This window comes from Indicator indicator, chromosome 1 (genome assembly GCF_027791375.1).
Source record: "Indicator indicator isolate 239-I01 chromosome 1, UM_Iind_1.1, whole genome shotgun sequence".
NCBI lineage: Eukaryota > Metazoa > Chordata > Aves > Piciformes > Indicatoridae > Indicator > Indicator indicator.
Window position 1 is genome coordinate 101823221 of NC_072010.1, and position 20408 is coordinate 101843628.

Consider the following 20408-nt stretch of genomic DNA (forward strand, 5'->3'; position numbering starts at 1 on the left):
AAGGTTGTTAGTTGGTAGTTCCAGGGGTCTTCCTTTCTAACCATTTTTAAAAAGGAGTGTAGTGTTTCTCTTTCCACTCACCAGGGACTACACTTGACTGTCAAGACTTTACAAATATAATAAGAGTAGCTTGACAACTACGTTATGTGGTTCCCTCAGAACTCTGGGCTGCCATCTCACCAGAAGTCTGGGGACAGTATATTTATTATGCTCTTGTAAACTAGATAGGGAAGGGATTCAATTTTACGACTTCTAGCATTGTAATGATTCGTGTTGTGGGTTAGCTACGTTCCTTTCTCACGATGTTCAAAAATGACAACAACACAAGGGTAAAATTGGAGTTTCACAGTTTCTATTGGAGTTTCTTAACTTAAAAGCAGAATGAAGAATTTCAGAACTTCACTTGTGTGTACATTTCTGTGTTCTGAAGTCATAAACCTTAGCCACTAGGAGGAAATTATTCACCATTAGAGTGATGAGGCACTGGAACAGGTTGCCCAGAGAAGTTGTGAAGGCTCCAATCTTGGAACTGTTCAAAGCCAGATTGGATGGGACCTTGAGCAACCTGTTCTAGTAGGTGTCTCTGCCCATGGCAGGAGTGTTGGAACAAGGTCATCTTTAAGATCCTTCCCAACTCAAACCATTTTATGATTCTGTATAATTGTTTTAATGGAAGCCAAAATACCAAACAAAACCAGGACAGTAGTGTTTCTTCTGCATTGAGGAAGAGGAGAGGTGGAGTGAGGTGAGAAAGATGGAGCAGGATTCTTTTTGCATCTCAAGAAGAAAGCCCTGAAAGCAATTGGCCTTCATAGGATAACTGCTTTAGTTAGAAGTAATTAGAGTAAGAAGAGAAATACTGATAGTGAGCAAATCACCTTCAAATGATGGGCACCCTAGATAAGTGCGTCATTGGACAGTGCCTTGATAGTTTTTCCCATGGTACAATGTGTGGAGCAGATCCTGTTCTCAGAGAGAAGTTTTCCCTTTTGGTCACTGAAGCTAATATATAATTTCTTTATAAGAGGTAAAAAACCCACTCCCTTGCTAGGCTTTTAGACAAAGTCAAGGGCATGTGGGTGGTGCAGTCGCTGATACCCTGGGGGAGCTGCCATCAGGCCTCTCTTACGCTGAGATAGCTGAGCATGTTCTGCAACCAAGGAGTATGTGCAGCACAGCATGGAACTATTTTTCCATATATCCTAAATGTGCAATGTTCTCCGGTCTGCAATGCTACCTTCTACCCCTGGATTCTTGTATTTTTTCCCAAGGGTATTTTATAAGTTACAGATTACATTAATTACTCGATAGAACAGAGATTACCTGCTCAAGATTACAAACTCTGCAAATAAAACGTCTTCTGCAAGATCCCAGTACATTATCCTAGTAATTATTTCAGCTTTGGTTTTGTTGTGTAAATTAAGTTTTACAAACATTTTCAAGGAATTGAATAGTCCTTTTTAATGTCTTGTTATGAAATAGAACCAAATACAGAAATTAAAACAGATGATAAAACTTAGAATGACAAAAGCATCCAGGGAAACTAAAAGGCAATAAAAGAAACCAAGCAGTTTAAATTGTGTCCTCTTTACTCTTTTTAACGTGAAAGTTGTCCTGTGCTTCTTGTGTTGATCTGCAGTTCTGGTCTATATAATATCAGCCAGGACTCAGAGCATAGAAGAGTGAATTAATATTTTTAAATCAGATTACTAGATTGTTTGCCAAGTAAATCACAGTTCTCATCTTGATGGCATTATTGACTGCATATCTGTTTAAAGTTATAACAGTCTAATGGGGAAATAGGAATGACAGGGGAAATTGGGGAACCTAATAGTAATCCATTTGGGAAGGCTCTTTCTCCCATTACTTATATGAAGTTTACACCCTTGAGCTGCTGCTTGTAAACATCATTCCTGTGTATGATATGCTTGGTTTACTATCCCTTTGCAAATCATCTCTCTGAAGAGGGTCATTCCTTCTTGTTTTGACTTACATTGTGTATATGTGTGTTCTTTAAATGGAATTTCTGTGTAGTATACTATCTCATTCTCCATTATGGTTTATACAGCAGGTATGATATGAATTATATGTGATGGCATGCCTATGTTGTGGTTATAGGTGGTGATTCGTGCTCAAAATGGTGAACTCCTCTATCGTATTTCACCTTGGGCAAGATACGTAGTCCGTGATGAAGACAAAGTGAACTACGATTGGGTATACTGGAATCCACCACAGTCATACATAGTAAGGTTTAAATATTATTTTCAAAAGATGCATGAAACCGTGTATTATGTCATCATTACGTCCCTGCTTGGAATTGAAAGAATTGTTCTGCAAAAAGAGGGTGGTGAACTAGTCGAAGTATCTACCTGAGAAATTAAGGGGTTTTAATTTTGGCTTTGAGAGACACAAGTGGCTTTAATGATGGATGTTTTTGAGCTAATTTTTCAGTCTCCCATAAAGTATGTAGAAAACAATTACACAATAGAATTTTAAACTTGATTTCTCACATGCTAGGCAAACTTGAAAACTATTCCAGGACTAGGTGGCCCTTCCTGGTACACAGGACAGCAAGGAATTTTCAGAATTGGGTTGAAGAGTTAGCTGCAAATACAAAGTTCAGTGCTCCGATAAGTCGTCAATGCCATAGGGAATCAGAAAAAGCTCTCAAAAGTAAGGTGCTCATGCTCCAGTCAAATATTAGTTTCCCATATCAGCAAAGTCTATTTGCAGATTTTTAAAGCCGCCTTTCTTCACGAACTGCTATAAGAGGGGAAGCTTTTGCATGAGATATGAAAAATATCCTTGGAGAATATTCAGAAACTTCAGACTGAGTGATTTCTGTTTCATATTATTATGCCTCTTGATGTTTTCCCTAAAAAATAGTGTACAGTTTTCTGTGGTATGCCCACTGTAAGAGAAGGTCAGGTTCATGTCCATCTAAAGAACCTGAAGGTGTACAAGTCCATGGGGCCTGACAAAATTCACCCACAGTTCTTGAGGAAACTAGAAGATGAAGATGTCAAACCACTGTCCATCGTATTTGAAAAGTTATGCCAATTTGGTGAAGTTCCTGCTGACGGGAAAAGGGGAAACATAACCCCCATCTTCAAAAAGGGAAAAAAAGGAAGACACCAGAATCTAAAGGCCAGTCAGTCTCACCTCTGAGCCTGGCAAAATCATGGAGCAGGTCTTCCTGAAGGCCTTTCTAAGACATACTGAAAATGAAGAAGGGGTGATTGGTGTTAACCAACATGGCTTCATGAAGGGCAAATCATGCCTGACAAACTTGGTGGCTTTCTATCATGGAGGTACAGCATCAGTGAATAAAGGAAGAGGAACTGATGTCATCTGCATGGACTGACGTAAAGCATTTGACACTGTCCTGCATGACATCTTGGTCACCAAGTAGGAAAAGCATGGACTTCAGGGGTGGACCACTCACTGGATAAGGCCGCATTCAGAGTTGTGGTCAACAGCTCAGTGTGCAAATGCAGACCAGCAACAAGTGGTGTTCTTCAGGGGTCAGTACTAGGACCAGCACTGTTTAACATCTTTAGCTGCATGGACAGTGGGATTGAGTGCACCCTCAGCAAGTGTGTGGATGATACCAACCTGTGTGGTCCCATTGACACTCTGAAAATGCCTTCCGCAGGGACTTGCAACAGTGTTGAGAGGTGGGTGAAAGCCCACCTCATGAAGTTCAACAAGGCCAAGTACAGGGTCCTACACCCTGGGTCAGAGCAATCCCAGGAGCAAATATAGGCTGGGTGAGGAGTGTAGTTTGAGAGTAGTCTTAAGGAGAAGGACTTGGGGGTGTCAGATGATGAAAAACTCAACGTGAGCTGGCAATGTGCGCTTGCAACCCAGAAGGCCAACTGTATCCTGGGCTGTATGAAAAGAAATGTGACCAGCAGGATGAGGGAGGTAATTCTTCCCCTCTACTCTGCTTTTGTGAGACCCTACCTACCTACTGGTATCCCCAGCATAAGAAGTACGTTGGACTGCTAGAACAGGTCCAGAAAAGGGCCATGAAGATGATCAGAGGGATCATGAGGACAGGCTGCAAGAGTTGAGGCAGTTCAGTCTGGAGAAGAGACAGCTCCGGGGAGACTTTAGAGCAGCCTTCCAGTACCTGAAGGGGGCCTACAAGAAAGCTGGGAAGGGTTAAGGGACTTTTTGCAAGGGTTTGTTGCTATAGGATGAGGGGGACTGGCTTTAACCATACAGGAAGGTAGGTTTAGACTAAACATTATGAAGAAACTCTTTTCAGTTGGGTTGTTGACACACTAGAACAGGTTTCCCAGGAAGGTTGTGGATGGCCCAGCCTTCAAGGTGTTCAAGGCCAGGTTGGATAAGGCCTTGAGCAACCCAGTCTAATGGAAGGTGCCCCTGCCTGTGGCATGGGGCTTGGAACTAGGTGATCTTTAATGTCCCTTCCAACCAAAACCATTCTACGATTCTATATTGGAAGTGCTGCAACCTCTGTTTTGAATTAAATTTTAACAGTTTCCACAAAGTATGAAGCATTTACTTAACACAGAAGGGATACCTCATAATGGAAAACATCTTAAAAAAAATCAATACAGTGCATAATCTACAGTTACTTTGTTATTTAGATGTATAGTTTATATGAATTTAGTGACCTAACCTCTATCTGTAACGCTGTATGACATCTAGATTCTCTATAAAAGGAATAAGGAGGTAATTGGAAATGCAATGATCTGTATGAGCTACAGGGAAAAAGTGGTGAGAACGTTTTGGGTACAGACAAGGCCTTACTAAATTAGAAAAAAAAAATCCTTTTATGAAGAGTGGAGAGGGAAGTAAAATACAGGGAACAAACCACAGCCAGAACTTCTTGGTCTTCAAATCATCCCTGTAATTTGTGTTCACTTGTGTGTGTTGTCTTTAACTTTTCAAAATTTCATTTGAATATTAAACTAAAGTATTAAATCTACTTTTGGGAAAAGTAGATTTTAAGGAGTAGTTTTGTGAAGTTTCTTTAAAAAGTGTGGGGTTTTTTGTTTGGTTGTTGTTTGGAATTTTTAGAAGTAACATCCTGATCCAAGTGTAAACTCTTCAAATAAACAGAGGAGGTTTTGTGAGGAACTTTAATTGGGCTTGTACTCTTTAAATACTTTCACCCATCTAGAAATACTGTAGATTCACTTACAGACTTGCAATTTTGTAATTATTTTTTTATTTCCCAAGTAATTGGAATATAGCTTGTTCTGTGCTGTGGAACTGTTCTTTAGGACTAAAATACTTTGCAAATTTTAGTTTGGAGAAAGCAGAGAATTTAAAATACCTGCAAAAAGCAGGTATGCTAAAAAAATAAAAGCCTATCTTTTGTAATACTGTATTTTCTAAAATCTTCATAGTAATTCAGACTAACTTTGTGGTACAATGGCTGCTATAGTTTGTACACTTCTGTGTAATTTTAAAAAGGATGTAAGAAAAGTGCTGAATTGTAGATGTTCTGTTGATTGTTCATGAAGAATTTTGCTTTAAAATAGACATTTCCTTTGACAGTTTATAACGCATAATTACTTCCGAAATGTTTGGGATCTTAGGAAAACCAAAACAAACCTTGAATTGTTTTTGGTGTTGTGCAAATTACGTGGTTATGACACTTCCAAGCTTTTGTGTCTTAACAAAAACTTTATCTTTTTTTTTTTTTTTTTTTTTTTGCTCTCATATAGCATAAGCATCCTTCTCCCAAGAGATTAAAGAGCCTAAAAATCTATGAATCTCACGTGGGGATTGCTTCCCCAGAAGGGAAAGTAGCTTCTTACAAAAACTTCACATACAATGTACTACCTAGAATAAAGGATCTTGGTAAGTAATAACAGATACTAGCAGAGATAAAACTTTTATCCATATTTTCTTTTATTAGAACAGATAGTTATCAGTTGTCTAGAGTGTTTTTTGCATTTTCAGAATACATGCACTATAAACAGATTCTTAGGGCAGCAAAACTTTTATAAACAAGTGAAACTATGTAGAGGAAACAGACTAAAGCACATGTGAATCAAAATCCATTTCACAGATTAAGTAAAACATGATTGCAAAAGCCTAGATAAATATTGGAAGACCATCTGTTTTCAGCATAGTTTGCTTTCTACTTGAAAAAAGGACCTGTTTTGGGGAGATAGTCTTTAGAAAATACTGTGTTTTTAACTGGTTCTACTAATGTGCATCTTGTTTCTCAGGAAAGACAGAATATTATGAATAGAAAAGCTATCCTTTTTTGTTTGCAAGAATAAGTGTGGATTTGGTTTCTTTTTTGTTTGTTTTTAATCCCTGAAGAGTTGCTATGAATTACTGAAACCTGAAAACTTTAAATATATTTTTTTTTTGGTAAGAAAAGAAAGTATAATATATTGGTGAGGATGTATGAAAAAGCAACTGACATGATTATCTTGGGAACCACAGTAAACCTCAATTCACCTCAGATTATATTTGATTTTTTTTGGTACTTGATATTCTTGAGAGGTGAGCCCAAGCCAACCTCATGAAGTTCGGCAAGACCAAGTGCAATGTCCTGCACCTGGGTCAGGAAGATCTGAAGCACAAATGTAGGCTGGGTGAGGAGTGGCTTAAGAGCAGCCTTGAGGAGAAGGACCTAGGGGAATTGATTTATGATAATCACAGAATGTTGAAGGGACCTCGAAAGATTATCTAGTCCAACCCCCATGCCAGAACAGGATCACTTATACCAGATCACACAGGAACGCATCCATGCGGGTTTTGAATATCTCTGGAGAAGGTGATTCTACAACCCCCCTGGGCAGCCTGTTCCAGTATTCTGTCACCCTCACAGTGAAAGCTTTTTTCCTCATGTTTACATGGAAAACTCAACATGAGTAAGCAGTGTGCCCTTGCAGCTCAGAAGGCCGACTATATCCTGGGCTGTATCAAAAGAAGTGTGACCAGCAGGACAAGGGAGGGGATTCTTCCCCTCTGCTCTGCCCTCATGAGACCCCACCTAGAATATTGTGTCCAATTCTGTGCCCCCAACATCAGAAGGACATTGAACTTCTGGAGCAGGTCCAGAGGGCCACAAAGATGATCACAGGGCTGGAGCACCTCCCCTGTGAGAACAGGCTGTAAGGATTTGGGCTGTTCAGCTTGGAGAAGAGAAAGGTCTGGGGAGGCCTTGCAGTACCTGAGGAGGGCCTAAAAGGAAGCAGGGAAGGGACTTTGTACAAGGGTTTGTAGTGATAGGATGAGAAAGAATGGATTAAAACTTGAGAAGGGTAGATTTAGACTGGATGTTAAGAAGAAAGTCTTTCCAATGAAGGTGTGGAGACACTGGAACAGGTTTCCCAAGGAGGTTCTGGATGGCCCATCCTTGGTGGTGTTCGAGGCCAGGTTAGATGAGGCCTCAAGCAACCAGGTCTAGTGGAAGGTGTCCCAGCTGTGGTTGTGGGGTCGGAACTAGATGATCTTCAAGGTTCCTTCCAACCTAAACTGTTCTATGAATCTGAATTCTATTATTCTTGTGGTGCCTTTGCTCTGTTTCTGTAATAGACAATATTAGAATTTGATGGCTTTTACTGTTCTGTGATGCAATAGATTTTGTTACAGTCAGCTGTAAAACAATTGTGACATCTGTGGCTGATTCATCTGTGGATGGTGACTGTGCTTGTATGTTGTTTGATTTTTAATATTTATTTATCAGAGTACCTGAAGAAGACATACTTTTTTCTTGTGTGTTTATTTTTTGGGTTAATGTTTCACAGAACGTGGCTTTTGCCTTTTGATAAAGTGGAGTTTGTAGGGGAGATGAGGGAGTTTGCATATCTGGAGGCCCTCCACAAAAAGTAAATCTGGATTTCAGATTTTCCTGGGGGTTAATATGTTTGAATTATGAAAGCTTTCTGCTCTACCTACAGATTTTGCTTTGGGTAGGAGAAATGTCATGAAAAAGGTTTATAAACCACAAAATAAAAACAGTATCAAAATTAGATGCAAACTATACAGAAATGATAGATAATGTTCAAATTTACATTAAATACTATGGAGTTAAGTCTTTAAGAAAAAAACAGCTTTGGTTTTGGAATGCCTTACTTGTTAGGACAAACTTAATGACGTCAGTTTGTAGTGATGTGTGCATGATACAGCAAAACAAATAGCAAGCAAACAAAAGATTGATCTATCTGATGGTATGTTTGCTGTTTATAAAAATGCTGTGAATAAGTGCAATGAGCCTGAATTATAAACAAGCCATGAATCTGATGAATTGCTGAGCTCATGCCAACTATCTTCTAATAATAACATATTTATAGGTGCAAAATTTTAAAATGAAACCAAGAATAGTAAAATAAAAATCAAAACCCAACCAACCAACCAAAACCAAACAAACAATATTTTGCCTTTTTAATGAAGATATTCATTAAACTAATATAGAAGAGGTGGTGATAGTAGTCACAACAGACCGTAGGTTAAACTTCAAGATTATCTTTTGCTGATAGTCCTTATTTACTAGCTATTCAAGGCACTTATTCACTGATATTAAAAATGTCCTTAGTTAAGATGTTTGGAAAGTACTGTGGTTTCATCGTTACTATTTTCTCTTTAAATTTTCCACCTTTAACATTGCACTGAACTATCTTAGGTGATAAAAGAAACAGTGTGTCTCCTAGCTGCCTGTAACGTCTTGATTTTTTTGTAAACTCTGACCCAAAACACATTAGTTCTTGGTTTTCTTTCCTGGAAGACTCTCAGAGAGGAGGAATTTAATCACTAAAGCTTGAAAAATCTGATTTTGAAGTGGTAAAAAATAATTAAAAACCATAGAGCATAAGGTATGGTACTTGTAGCCAGTGTATCTCTAAACCTCCCGAGCGCAAATGTCAAAAGTTAAAGTGTAAGTTCAGGACATGTAGATTGGCGTAACTGATATTGTGAAGGTAGACTAATATTATATTTGCATATCACTTATTGCTTTCTAAATCTGAGCATTTCAATACACCTAGTTATGTGCAGATGACTTAACAAATTGACCATTCCATTTTTAATAGAAGATCATGAAATTGTGAACTGTTAGGTGAACCTCCTTCTTCAGACAGACTCAATCTTTTATTGTTAACAATTAGACTTAGAAGTAGCTAAGACGAAAGAAGACTAGAATGGATATATTAGAAGTATTGAATCCTCTTGTAGCGATCCTTAAGGCAGGGGTTTGTTTATTTGTTTTATTTCTTTTATTTTTATAGGATATAACTGTGTCCAGCTGATGGCTATTATGGAACATGCATACTATGCTAGTTTTGGTTATCAGGTCACAAGTTTCTTTGCAGCATCAAGGTAGGTTTAAGTACTTCAGCATATTCTTTGTTCTTTTACCTTACTCCCCATCTATTGAAATCAATATGCCTCTACATGGGTGTTTGCAAGTGTTTAATAGAAAGAGAAAGCAATGACTTAGGTATTTTCTTTAGGTTTCTCTTAGGACAGTGTGATCATCTGTTCTGTGAAACACTTCACACAAACAAAAGAATTCTAAGTGACTTCATCTGCCATAGCATATTGCAGCTCATCTAGCTTCAGCAGTTTTTATGCATGAGTTATGTGTTGTGGAATTCCCGATAGTAACAAACATGATATGAAAGTCATTCTTTTATGATAAACAGAACAATAATAAACTTGATTAAAATCATGCTTCTGTATGGTTTGTGGGAACGTGTTTCCCATGTTTCCCATGGTTGCAACGGACTGTACTTGGATTTGAGGCCTCATTTGAAAACAGTTGAAAAATGTATTCAGGTAATTGTTAAAGTTGTGATTTATTTTTATTTACTTCTATTTTTTCCATCTTGATGAAGCTTAAGTGACAGCTGGGCGAAATTCAGATAGATGCAAATTGTTAACTGGCATAATTAGTTGAAAGAAATATATGTTGGACATGACACCAAAATCTTTATGTAAGAAGTTGGAAAAGAGTGTAGTACCTACACCAAATAACTAAGCAGGACAGCAGATGGTGTACTTTGCGGACTTTCAGGAATGCACATTTACTTTTGTATTCACTGTATATTACTTTATTTTAGTAATATATGTATATTCTTGTCTCTTACAAAGTAAGGAGTGTTCAACTGTGTTTGTACTGATTTTGATGGATTAAGAGGTTAGAAAGAAAGTTTGAAACCATTTCTGCAAAACAATGCATGCATGATACAAATCTTGTAATTGTCAGTTTGCAGGTGATGAAGGACGACTGACACTGATGTAGCTCTTGAGAATAGTGTTCAGTATGAAGTATAAATCAGCTTAAGATGAGATTGTACTAGTTGTAACACATTGTATTTTCATACTGATAGCCGTTATGGAACTCCAGATGACCTGAAAGAAATGATTGATGTTGCTCACTCAATGGGCATCACTGTATTGCTGGATGTTGTGCATAGCCATGCGTCAAAAAACTCTGAAGATGGTCTCAACAAATTCGATGGGACAGATTATTGTTTCTTCCATTCTGGTTCTAAAGGAACTCATCAGCTCTGGGACAGCAGGCTCTTTGATTATGCAAAGTAAGTATAAAATGTCACTTGAGGTGTGTTATATTGTGTGACTACTTAATTACATACTATAAAATATATATGTTCTTTTCATATTATATAAAAAAGCTCTGGAAATCTGTTGTCAAACTGGTCTGATTGCTGAAATCTCCTGGGACAAAGCTTTTGCTACAACTGACTTCATTCCAAAGAGCTTCCAGAGGCAAATCAACAGTTAATACAGATTAGGGTTGTTTTTCACTGGAAAAGTTTTAGCAACTCAATTTGGACACAATTAACCAGTATAAATACAGTGTGTTGAACTACACATTAATACCAGATGATGATTAGTGCTTAATATTGCTTGCTTTGTATTCTCGGAGGTATTGGAGGTGAGAGGATTTATCTCATATGCTGGATAGTTCAGTGGTTAAAAGGGAGAAACAGTTACAGCCAGCCAGTTTATTTCAGTGTTCCATTTTCTCCCATGGTTGTTCATTCCTGAACCACCTTGATTCCTTGCTTTCAATGTCTGATTCTTCCCCTCGTCATCTAACAAGTTTTGCACAATCTCACAGACTCCTTAAAGCAGTGCTTAATAAATTCTGTGTTGTCATTCATTTCTCTGCTCCATGATAATTTTTCTTATTTTCCCCTGCTTCAGATGCATGATAATCTTGTTTGGTCTTCTTATCAATTGCAAAGTTCTGGTTTAACCCTTTAAAGATTATACTTCAGTGGTTCCTTTTGTGGCTCATCATTCAGTGACTGTAGAGTTCTAATCTCTTTGTCTCTCAGGTTTTTTGTGTTGCAAGTTTAATTTATCATTTTCCCTCTGTTTTTCTCCCTCACTTGCATTGAATTACCATTACTGGATATGCTTACATTGCAGGTGTCCTTAAACTTTGGATCAGAATTATGTGTATTCAGTTAGCTGCCAAAAAGATTTTTCTTCTTGTACTCATAAATTTATACTCTTCAGCATGACAGTTTCATAGTTTATGAGAGTTTTAACAGTTCAAGAAGGTCACTATTACAGAAGTAATGTTACATAGCATAGGTCAGCTGTTTAATGAAAACTTACACTGTAACTCACAATCTCTGTTAAACTGAGTGACCAGTGTATCGAGTGAATTGTGCACTGTGTTACTTCATAGGATGAGCTGTTTTTATGTGCTTTTTATTTGGGACAATTTAAATGATGAATTTAGGGGGCCTTTTTGAATTGTAACTGTAATTATTATAACAAATGCATTTTTAATATGCCAAATAATTTCCTGTTAGTTTCCTATTAATCTTTCAGTCATACTCAAATAATTCTATTTCAGATAATCTTTGAGCTTTAATATCAACCCAGTGGTATGTAACTCCTTAGTTCACTTTATGCTTATGTATCATCAAGAAGCATGTAGTATGCACTTCAATAGTGAGAAAACAAATTGAATGCAAGTGCGGAACTTGGGTTTGAGCAGAGGCAAGTTCTTCCTGTTGGGAAAGAGTGTTGCTGGTGTGGAGTGTTTTAAAAGGATTTGTAAAGGAAGAAAGAGCAGATTGAAAGAAACAGCAAGTTGCTTTCTAGGTAGCACTTTGCAATGTTAAGCATTTATTCAGAACCAAAGAACTTTCCTGCATAATGTCTGTTCAGTTGGTGATATGTGCCTGTACATGTTGGGAAGGACACAGCTGCATAATTACCTTTCACTTTATGTGATTAGAATAGATGCCAGGCTGAATGCTGGAAATGGGGAGTGAAAAGAGCTGTGAGGGGGAGAGAAGAGATTAGGAAATAGCAGAAAATTTGAATCTATGCTCTACTGCTGAGTAAAAATAATGCTTTGGATGACTTTGTATGTCATTCTAAATCCTCTGCTCTCAAGTGAAATGCAACAACAAATTTGGGATTCTTGTTTTAAAACTTCTAGGGAAACACCTTCTGCTTCAAGCACAAGCTATGCAGTGAACTGGTTTTAGTCATTAAGGGCTTCTTTATTCCTAGTATCTGAAGCATTACAAAGTCTATGTGTATTTTTATTCAAATTTTAGTGCTTAAAATATATAATAATCATGTTTACTGTAAGTTGTTGAGAACTGATTAAAATTTGTTTGTTTTTTAATACTCTTTTTTGTGTGCGTATAGAGGTCTCGAGCAAAATTGGGAATCAGAGTTGACATTGTATTGAAAATGGGTGTTTTGTGGGTCGGTTGGTTTTTTTTCATTTAAGCTTTATTGACATGCTTGCTGTTTTTCATACCAGTAAACAAGCAGTTCTAGTCTGAAAGAGGGGAGTATAAAAATCTGTGAAAGATACTCAAGTTGCTTGCAGATGCTCAAAGTCTGCTGAAAATAAATAACACCAAACACAATCTATTGAATGATATACAGAAAAGCTTGCTTTCTGAGATAAATTTTTTCAGCTAGTACAGCTTTGTCTCTTTACAGTGCTTGTGCTAAATCCTTTTCCTTCTGTAGTGGGAAGAACTGTTAAATCTTACAGGTACTTAAATATCAAATACAAAGAATGTTCAATATACTTTGGAATTTAGAGAAACTAATTATCTGCCATGAAGGAGAATTAAGAAACACTTGTTTTGTCAGTTTGGTCTGTCTATGTCTTCATTGGAAACCAAAACATAAATGAATTTGTTTCACAACATCATTTGCAAGATTATCCAGTTGTCTAAGAAGAAGGGGACTGTGCATATTGCTGTAACAGAAGGTGGCTAAAGATCTATATCCATGCAAAAGAAGGACTGTATCTGTAGTGTATTTTAAATACTATATTTTCACTAATGTTAACCTAAGTAGAGAGCAGCTCCAAGAAAAACAGTAGGAAAACTGTTCAAAAGATAACCTGAATGATACATCTCTCGTAATATGGTGCAATTTAAGATAAAGACATGTTTTGTACTGTGGCAAGACTTAATAAACAGTATAATTGTGGGATTTTTTTAATCTATATTTATTCAACTGCTGTACAAAGAGTAATATTTTTGATAAATTGTGAACAGCAGCTTAAGAATTATGTTGTTCGAGATGTCAGATGGAAATAAAACCTTAATATCAGTAAAATGAGAACTTGGAAGTAAAATCGTAGAATCATAGAATCATCCAAGCTGGAAAGGAACTCCCAAGATCATCAAGTCCAGCTACTTCAGACGCTCCACCAAGTCTGTCACTATACCATGTCCCCAAGCACCAGATCTATATGGCTTTTAAACATGTCCAGGGATGCCAATTCAGCCACCTCCCTGAGCAGCCCATTCCAGTGCCTGACAACCCTTTCCATGAAATTTTTTTTCCTAATGTCCAGTCTAAACCTCCCCTGGTGCAGCTGGATAAATAAAATAATATTTTCTGCTTAACCTTTTTTCCCAGGAAAAGTATTATAAGTTATACTTTAAAAAAATAAGAAAAAAACTGATTCAGAAATAAACTTTCACAAATCGCAAGTGAGGATTGTAGTTTATTTTAGTAATACTTTGAAAAAAACCAACAGCCTGACAATTCTTTGTCTTAGTTCCTGATGAAAATGTAGCTTTCATATCCCTGAATTCGTGAAAGGGAAATGCTGTAAGGTAAAAGGGGCACCACGATCTCTGGACCTATAGTCTAGCTGTAACTATCTAGTTAATTTTATGGTAAATTAAGTACCTTGTCTGTATTATGATCCTGTTTAAGATAGCTCGCTTGAAATGCATGTAAACAGTCCCATCTTATGTAAGGATTCTGCTTGTAATTAATGTAGCACAAGCTGAGTATAACATTTTTTCTTTCCTCAAAGATCATTCAGCTGCTAAGTTCATTAAGAGTGATGCTCTAGACCCTGAAAACCAGGAGGGATCACAGCTAGAATAGTTGATTGTATTTTAATTTGCATTCATTTCTCCATATAGCAAATATGTCTAAAATCCTAATCAGGCAAAACAAATTAAAAACCTGAGAATAACATACTACCTAGTAAAGATAAGTTGTATTTTGTTTGACTTTTTTTCAAGCATAACTCAATTAAAACGTGTAAATGATTCTGCCTTTCTATGCTTACTGAGATGTGAGAGTATTGTTTTAATTTTTGAGGCTCTGTAATTCTTGTTCTCTCAATAGGCTTTATCCAGTTCTGAGGGACAAAAGGTATACTGATATATTTCTGTGAGCCTTTAATAATAATGGTAGAGGTAAAATACAACAGAAATCATCTGATGCCCTAAATTTTGTTTGATTTGTCATCTTTTTTTAATACTGCAAGCCTTTTTACTTGAGTAGTTATCCAAAATTTGAAGTTCTTGTGTAACCTAGGAGATAAAAAGTCAGAGGTTGAATTACATTCTGGATTTAGTTAGTCTACTTCCCTGAATACTTCAGTATGTTCAGCAAGAAATTATATTAGTTGTAAGGTTCTGGGACCAGCAGATATCCCTGGCAGCTCTTTTGAGCCCCTGGTTTGCAGTGTTCTTTTTAGACTGGATTTTGTGTCCATGCTCTAGTTTTGTGACATCATCAAATAATAATTAGTGAGAATCCTTTGGCCTGTACACCCAAAGGTTTTGTCATGTTTATATTTGTTGATGATAAACTCTGGAAATTTAAGACTTTCAAGTGGTGTAGAAAATATTAAATGTACTGAACTAAGCAACGTAATGGGAGAAATCTTTTCTTTAGTCTCCGTTTTCTGCTTCAGTTTTATGAAGTCTTCAGCTGACAATCAGGAAAGGCTAAGGTAGGGTTCAGAGTATAAATGTTGTGTCCCACAAGCCACAACATATCAAATGATATGCTGGTCCCCTGCTGCTTAACAAGATCTTCTTTCCAGCGCAGCCTTCTGAGTATGGGTGAAGCAGCTGATCGTAGCTCAATGTGCTACACTTTTTTCAATTTTTCTTTAAGTGAGTTATAAACTATTGCAGTTCAGAAACTGCTTTTAGGCCTGCCATCAGTGCAGCAGAAATAGGACAGTTGTGAGGTGACAAAGAACATGGTTTAGTTCTGGTTTATATGGCTTGTCCTCCAACTTTGCCACCAAAATGATGTGGGTTGCCCAAAGCTTCTCTACCATGTCCTGTGTTCCAGCTTCACACAGATATCTCAAGCACTGTTTCATGTCTAAATTGGCACAATGCTTATTCTGCCATTCAGTATTTAAATCTCATGCTGTATTTCACTGGTAAGTAGGGGTACCTGTCAAGCCTCATTATTCTGTTAACATATGGAGAATTTTTTGGGGCTTAAGTAGCCTACAATTCAATGTTCTTCCAACTGTGGAGGTGGAAACTTGTTGCCTTACGTGAAAACATCATCATGTTTTGTCAATTTTCAGAAAGAAATGGAGTATGTTTCTACTCTACAACATTTGCACATTGAGCATTTTAGACAGATGTAAGTTGCTTTATGAAGTACTGTGGCATGAAAGATTATGGTTCCTTGCCTAATGCACTTAAGGACAGTTGGCACATAGATGTGAGCTAGAAAATGTAGATAATATTCTACCTGCAAAATATAAATAGTCTATACAATATAACGTTGCATGTGTGTTCCTACCATCCATCTCAGGGCTGTTTCATTCATGCATGTTATATAGAGCAAACTACCAGTATGCTTAAAGCTTTTAATAAATAAAACAGCTGAATAGCCTCTGCTAGTCAGGCAGGCGGAAGAAAGGAGGCTGCTAGTAGGGCTCCTCAATTTAAGAGAGATGTTGAGGTACTGGAACGTGTCCAGAGAAAGGCAACAAAGCTCATGAGGGGCCTGCAACACAAGCCCTATGAAGAGAGGCTGAGGGAGCTGGGGTTGTTTAGCCTGGAGAAGAGGAGGCTCAGGGGTGACCTCATTGCTGTCTACAACTACTTGAAGGGAGGTTGTAGCCAGGTGGGGGTTGGTCTCTTCTCCCAGGCAACCAGCAACAGAACAAGGGGACACAGTCTCAAGTTGTGCCAGAGGAGGTATAGGCTGGGTATTAGGAGGAAGTTTTTCACAGAGAGGGTGATTGCCCATTGGAATGTGCTGCCCAGGGAGGTGGTAGAGTTGCTGACCCTGGAGATGTTCAAGAGAAGACTGGATGAGGCACTTAGTGCCATGGTCTAGTTGGTTGGATAGAGCTGGGTGATGGGTTGGACTGGATGATCTTGGAGGTCTCTTCCAACCTGGTTGATTCTATGATTCTACTTTCAGCAGACCATTGATGGTGCTGAGTTTTTCTTTTCACGTATGGTTACATTATGATTATCCCTCAGTCAAGAGAAGAAAATGACCGAAGAATTAATGTATCATGTACAAGAGAACTGACTTCTCAGACTGTAAGTCTAGTCACTCTTCGGCACTTAGGTATAGGTGTTGTTCTTTTGGCTGCCTTTATACAGTAGCAATGACATCCAGTGGTGGATCATGTTTGTCACAAATATTTATTGGGGAGATGCTTTGTCCATAATTCCAGTGGTAGTTGTCAATGAGCTAGATTCTCAGTTATTGGATTTGCTTGGTACATTTTTGATTGTAGGATAATTATAATAGGAATAGGGATATAAATTGTGTTTCATGATGTAAAACCTTCAGCTATCCTGATTTTAATTTCTTTTCTGCCAGTGTTACTTCACTAAATCGGTTTAGAAAAGCTCTGTATTTGGAGATCCCCATAATATGCACAGGAATTGGATTTTGCTGCCAAAGATTGTTTTTTAATGACTGTTTTAAGAAAGCAGTGCTTGTAACGTAATAGTGAGATTTAGTTGTTTGGGGTTTTGTTGTTGGCTTTTTTTTCCCCCTAGAGCTCATAAATGTAATTATTTTGATTAGAGATTGAATTTAAAAAGCCTGCCTGCATATGCTGCATATGTCCTTAGCAGTCTGCTTGTAACAGACTGAACTTTGTGGGTGTCTGTAAAGGTGTAAATGTACTTCACAAAACTTTTAAGACCTTCCATGTCTGTGAAAATCTTTGGGGGTTTGTGTGTTCTCTTCCTTTTAGTAACCATTGTCAGTGTTGGCAAGTAAGCACTTTCAAGTATGGGCACATACCAGTTAATAAATTGCCTTCCTCGAAAATGAGTACTGAAAGCATTGACAGAAGGGATTATATATTGAAACTCAGTGCAATATAATTGGAATGATTTAACTAATAGTTAAAAAAAAAACATTCTAGCTGTGAGTATGTGAATTGCTATATATGCAGCATAGACCTGCAGTAGAATTTGTTTTATTATTTGAATTAAACATTCATCTGGAAGTTTAATTATTTTACTCCACTCAACTTAGGTTGATATAACAGACTGAGAGGCTTTGAATCTACAGGTGCTCTGAAACTCAAAGCTTCATGTATGAATATCTGTGACTTTCTTTGAAGTGTCCAGTTTCTCATGCTAATCTCCAACAGAGCAATCACAGCTTTGCATAAAGTTTCTAAAATTCAGCTGTGCAAAATGTGGTATAGTAATAAAGCAATAAATTGATAGGCGAATAAAAGGCATAGTGAAAAATTTCAGCCAATTGTTCTACATTTTGACCAGTATTTTGCAATACAGAGGTCACCACTTCTAGCTGATTAGATTCAATTGTATCTTGAATAGACGCAGTTACTCTTACTTGAATTTGAGTGGGTTATTTCAATAGGGCTCTAAAATTAGATAACATTAAACACAATGGAATCATTCCTTATCAGTCCAAATTCAATAATGGTCTTGCAGTTAGTTATACGTGCTTACGTTGACAACTTTCACAGCATTCTTTTGTTTTTGCTGTGTCAGGTTATGTAAGCAGTATCTGTTGTGAATAGAAGATAGTACTGGAGAAAAGGGTAACAGTTGTATAAATTAGAGACGAGGAAGAGATTTTTAAAGAAAATCTGTAAATGAAATTGGGAACGTTTTCTTTCTTCTAACGGGATTTCTTCCAAAGAAGTTACATGTTGGAGGAAAATTATATATTGTACTGGTTATGGCAGAGAAAGAAGATAGGATTAAGAAAATTGTAATTATGTTTTTTTTTTTTTCTATCTGATTCTCATGTGTATGTGTTGTATAATGTACAGATTCACTTGAAATGTATTTTTGAAAAGCTCACTGGCAAGAAAAAGGTAATTTATCATGGGATAAAACAGCAACTATAGCTGCAAAGTAGAAAACAGTAAAATGCCAAAATACAATGTGCATTTCCAGAAGTCAGTAGCATATTTATGGCCAATAGATCAGAAATTGTCTGCAAATAATCATGCTGATCTATTATGTTATTTTCAATTTTGAAGGGATGTCATGTTTTCTTGATGAATGCTGTTTCATGGACTAGCATAACAAAAGAACTTCTGTCTCTGAAAGCTGATTAAATTGAAGGTGGAGATCAGTTCATCCAATTGGCCAGCCTGCTGCTTCAGGTGGTAGCTGTCTCTGTCCTACCAGATTGCTTCAGAGCTGTAGTCACTTGCTGAGATTCAGCTTTTGATAGGACAATGTTTGGGATTCTATGTTACAATTTAGAGAGGATTTATAGACTCAATCAGCTTTATATGTTAGGGTTATTTAAATGCCAAAATTACTTGGGCTTTGGAACTAATGTGTTGCTGAGGTAAATTTTATTGGTGTTCATACTGATACAGGAGGTCTGCTGTGATCATACTATAATAGTAATGGATGGAATGGGAATAGCTTTTGCTGGTTTTCCTTCTAGTTTCTCTTCTTGCCAAAGCGTTACAGGACAAGTCTGAAGAACTGAAGTGTGTCTTCAAGAATAAGGAAAATACTGTATGAAAAGCTTTATCTGTGGAAACAGAGCTAATTGTTCTAAACCAGGTTTGCAAAAAAAAAAAATCTAGTTTTGAGAAACTGTTTATTATACTAAACTTTCTTAGATTTTTTTTTCCATGCATTTGATGTGGGCAGTTCTTGTTACCTTTTTTTGGTAGCTTTATGGAATTTTCAATAGTTTGCCATGAGAATTGCCATCAAACATCTGTTCATCATGGCTCTAACCACTAACTCCTTACCCAGTATTTTTATATATCTATATTAGAATCCCTTGTAATCTCTTGAAAACAAAAGCAACTAATCACCACAAAGGTAACCATTATAAATTTAATAGCTGACATATTTTTTTCTGTGTTTTTCTACTAAGATTAATTCAGTGAGTTTAAGTCTGAGTGTACAGATAATACTCTGTTGACTTTACTCCTTCTGATTCCTTCAACCTAATTATTGTGTAGTAAGTCAAATTTAATTATAGGTAGAGATATATGAACAAATATACCCAAGAATGAAAAGGAAGGCACATCCATATAAGTCACTGGTATGTGTTCTAGTAATTTTCTTCTGTAGATACCTTAATTTTTTAAAACAAAGAGATGAAAGTGAAAGCTCTCTGGAGAACTAAGTATGGTGGGGTTTTTCATATGTATAATATATCTAGTCATTCCGCTAGAGATGTTTGAATTTATATATCAAAGGACTTCACAATGATGAGGACAATAGTCTTTGCAATCTCTTTTCCTAAAAAAATAACAAAAGTAATGACTGTTACGATTTTTTCCTATTAAATAATCACTTTACACTATGTTTTCATGGCTGGAGGGATTTTATGTAAACACCACTGAATCTGTCAATTCATGGTGTGGAGTGAAGCCGTATTTCTTTCATCCTGTCAAAATGAGCAGACTTAGAGCCTGTATTTTTAGCCAGCAAAACTTCAGAGACTGACATTATCATTTAGTATTTTCTTCAGTGCTTTACAGTGATCAGCTCTTTTTGCCCCTCCTGTTATTTAGCAACGTTTTATGAACATGGTAGCATACCTTTTGATTAGGGCATGAGATTTTAGAAGATATCTTAATACAGGCTTAGTAGTAGTAGTACACCTAAGATTTCTAAGACAGTTTCTAATACAGTAAGTAAAAGAGAAATTGGTTCCTTTTGAGAAGAATTTATTCCTTA

General features: G+C 36.9%; 1 protein-coding gene across 1 annotated transcript in view; it reads left to right on the forward strand.

Annotated features, from left to right (window-relative positions):
• The window catches only part of GBE1 (1,4-alpha-glucan branching enzyme 1), a 170533-nt gene that overhangs the window by 64276 nt on the left and 85849 nt on the right, over positions 1-20408 (forward strand). Inside the window, exons 4-7 of the mRNA XM_054392238.1 lie at positions 2119-2244; positions 5706-5841; positions 9225-9315; positions 10329-10538. Of these exons, the coding sequence (XP_054248213.1) occupies positions 2119-2244; positions 5706-5841; positions 9225-9315; positions 10329-10538 (563 nt within the window). The remainder of the gene's footprint in view (positions 1-2118; positions 2245-5705; positions 5842-9224; positions 9316-10328; positions 10539-20408) is intronic.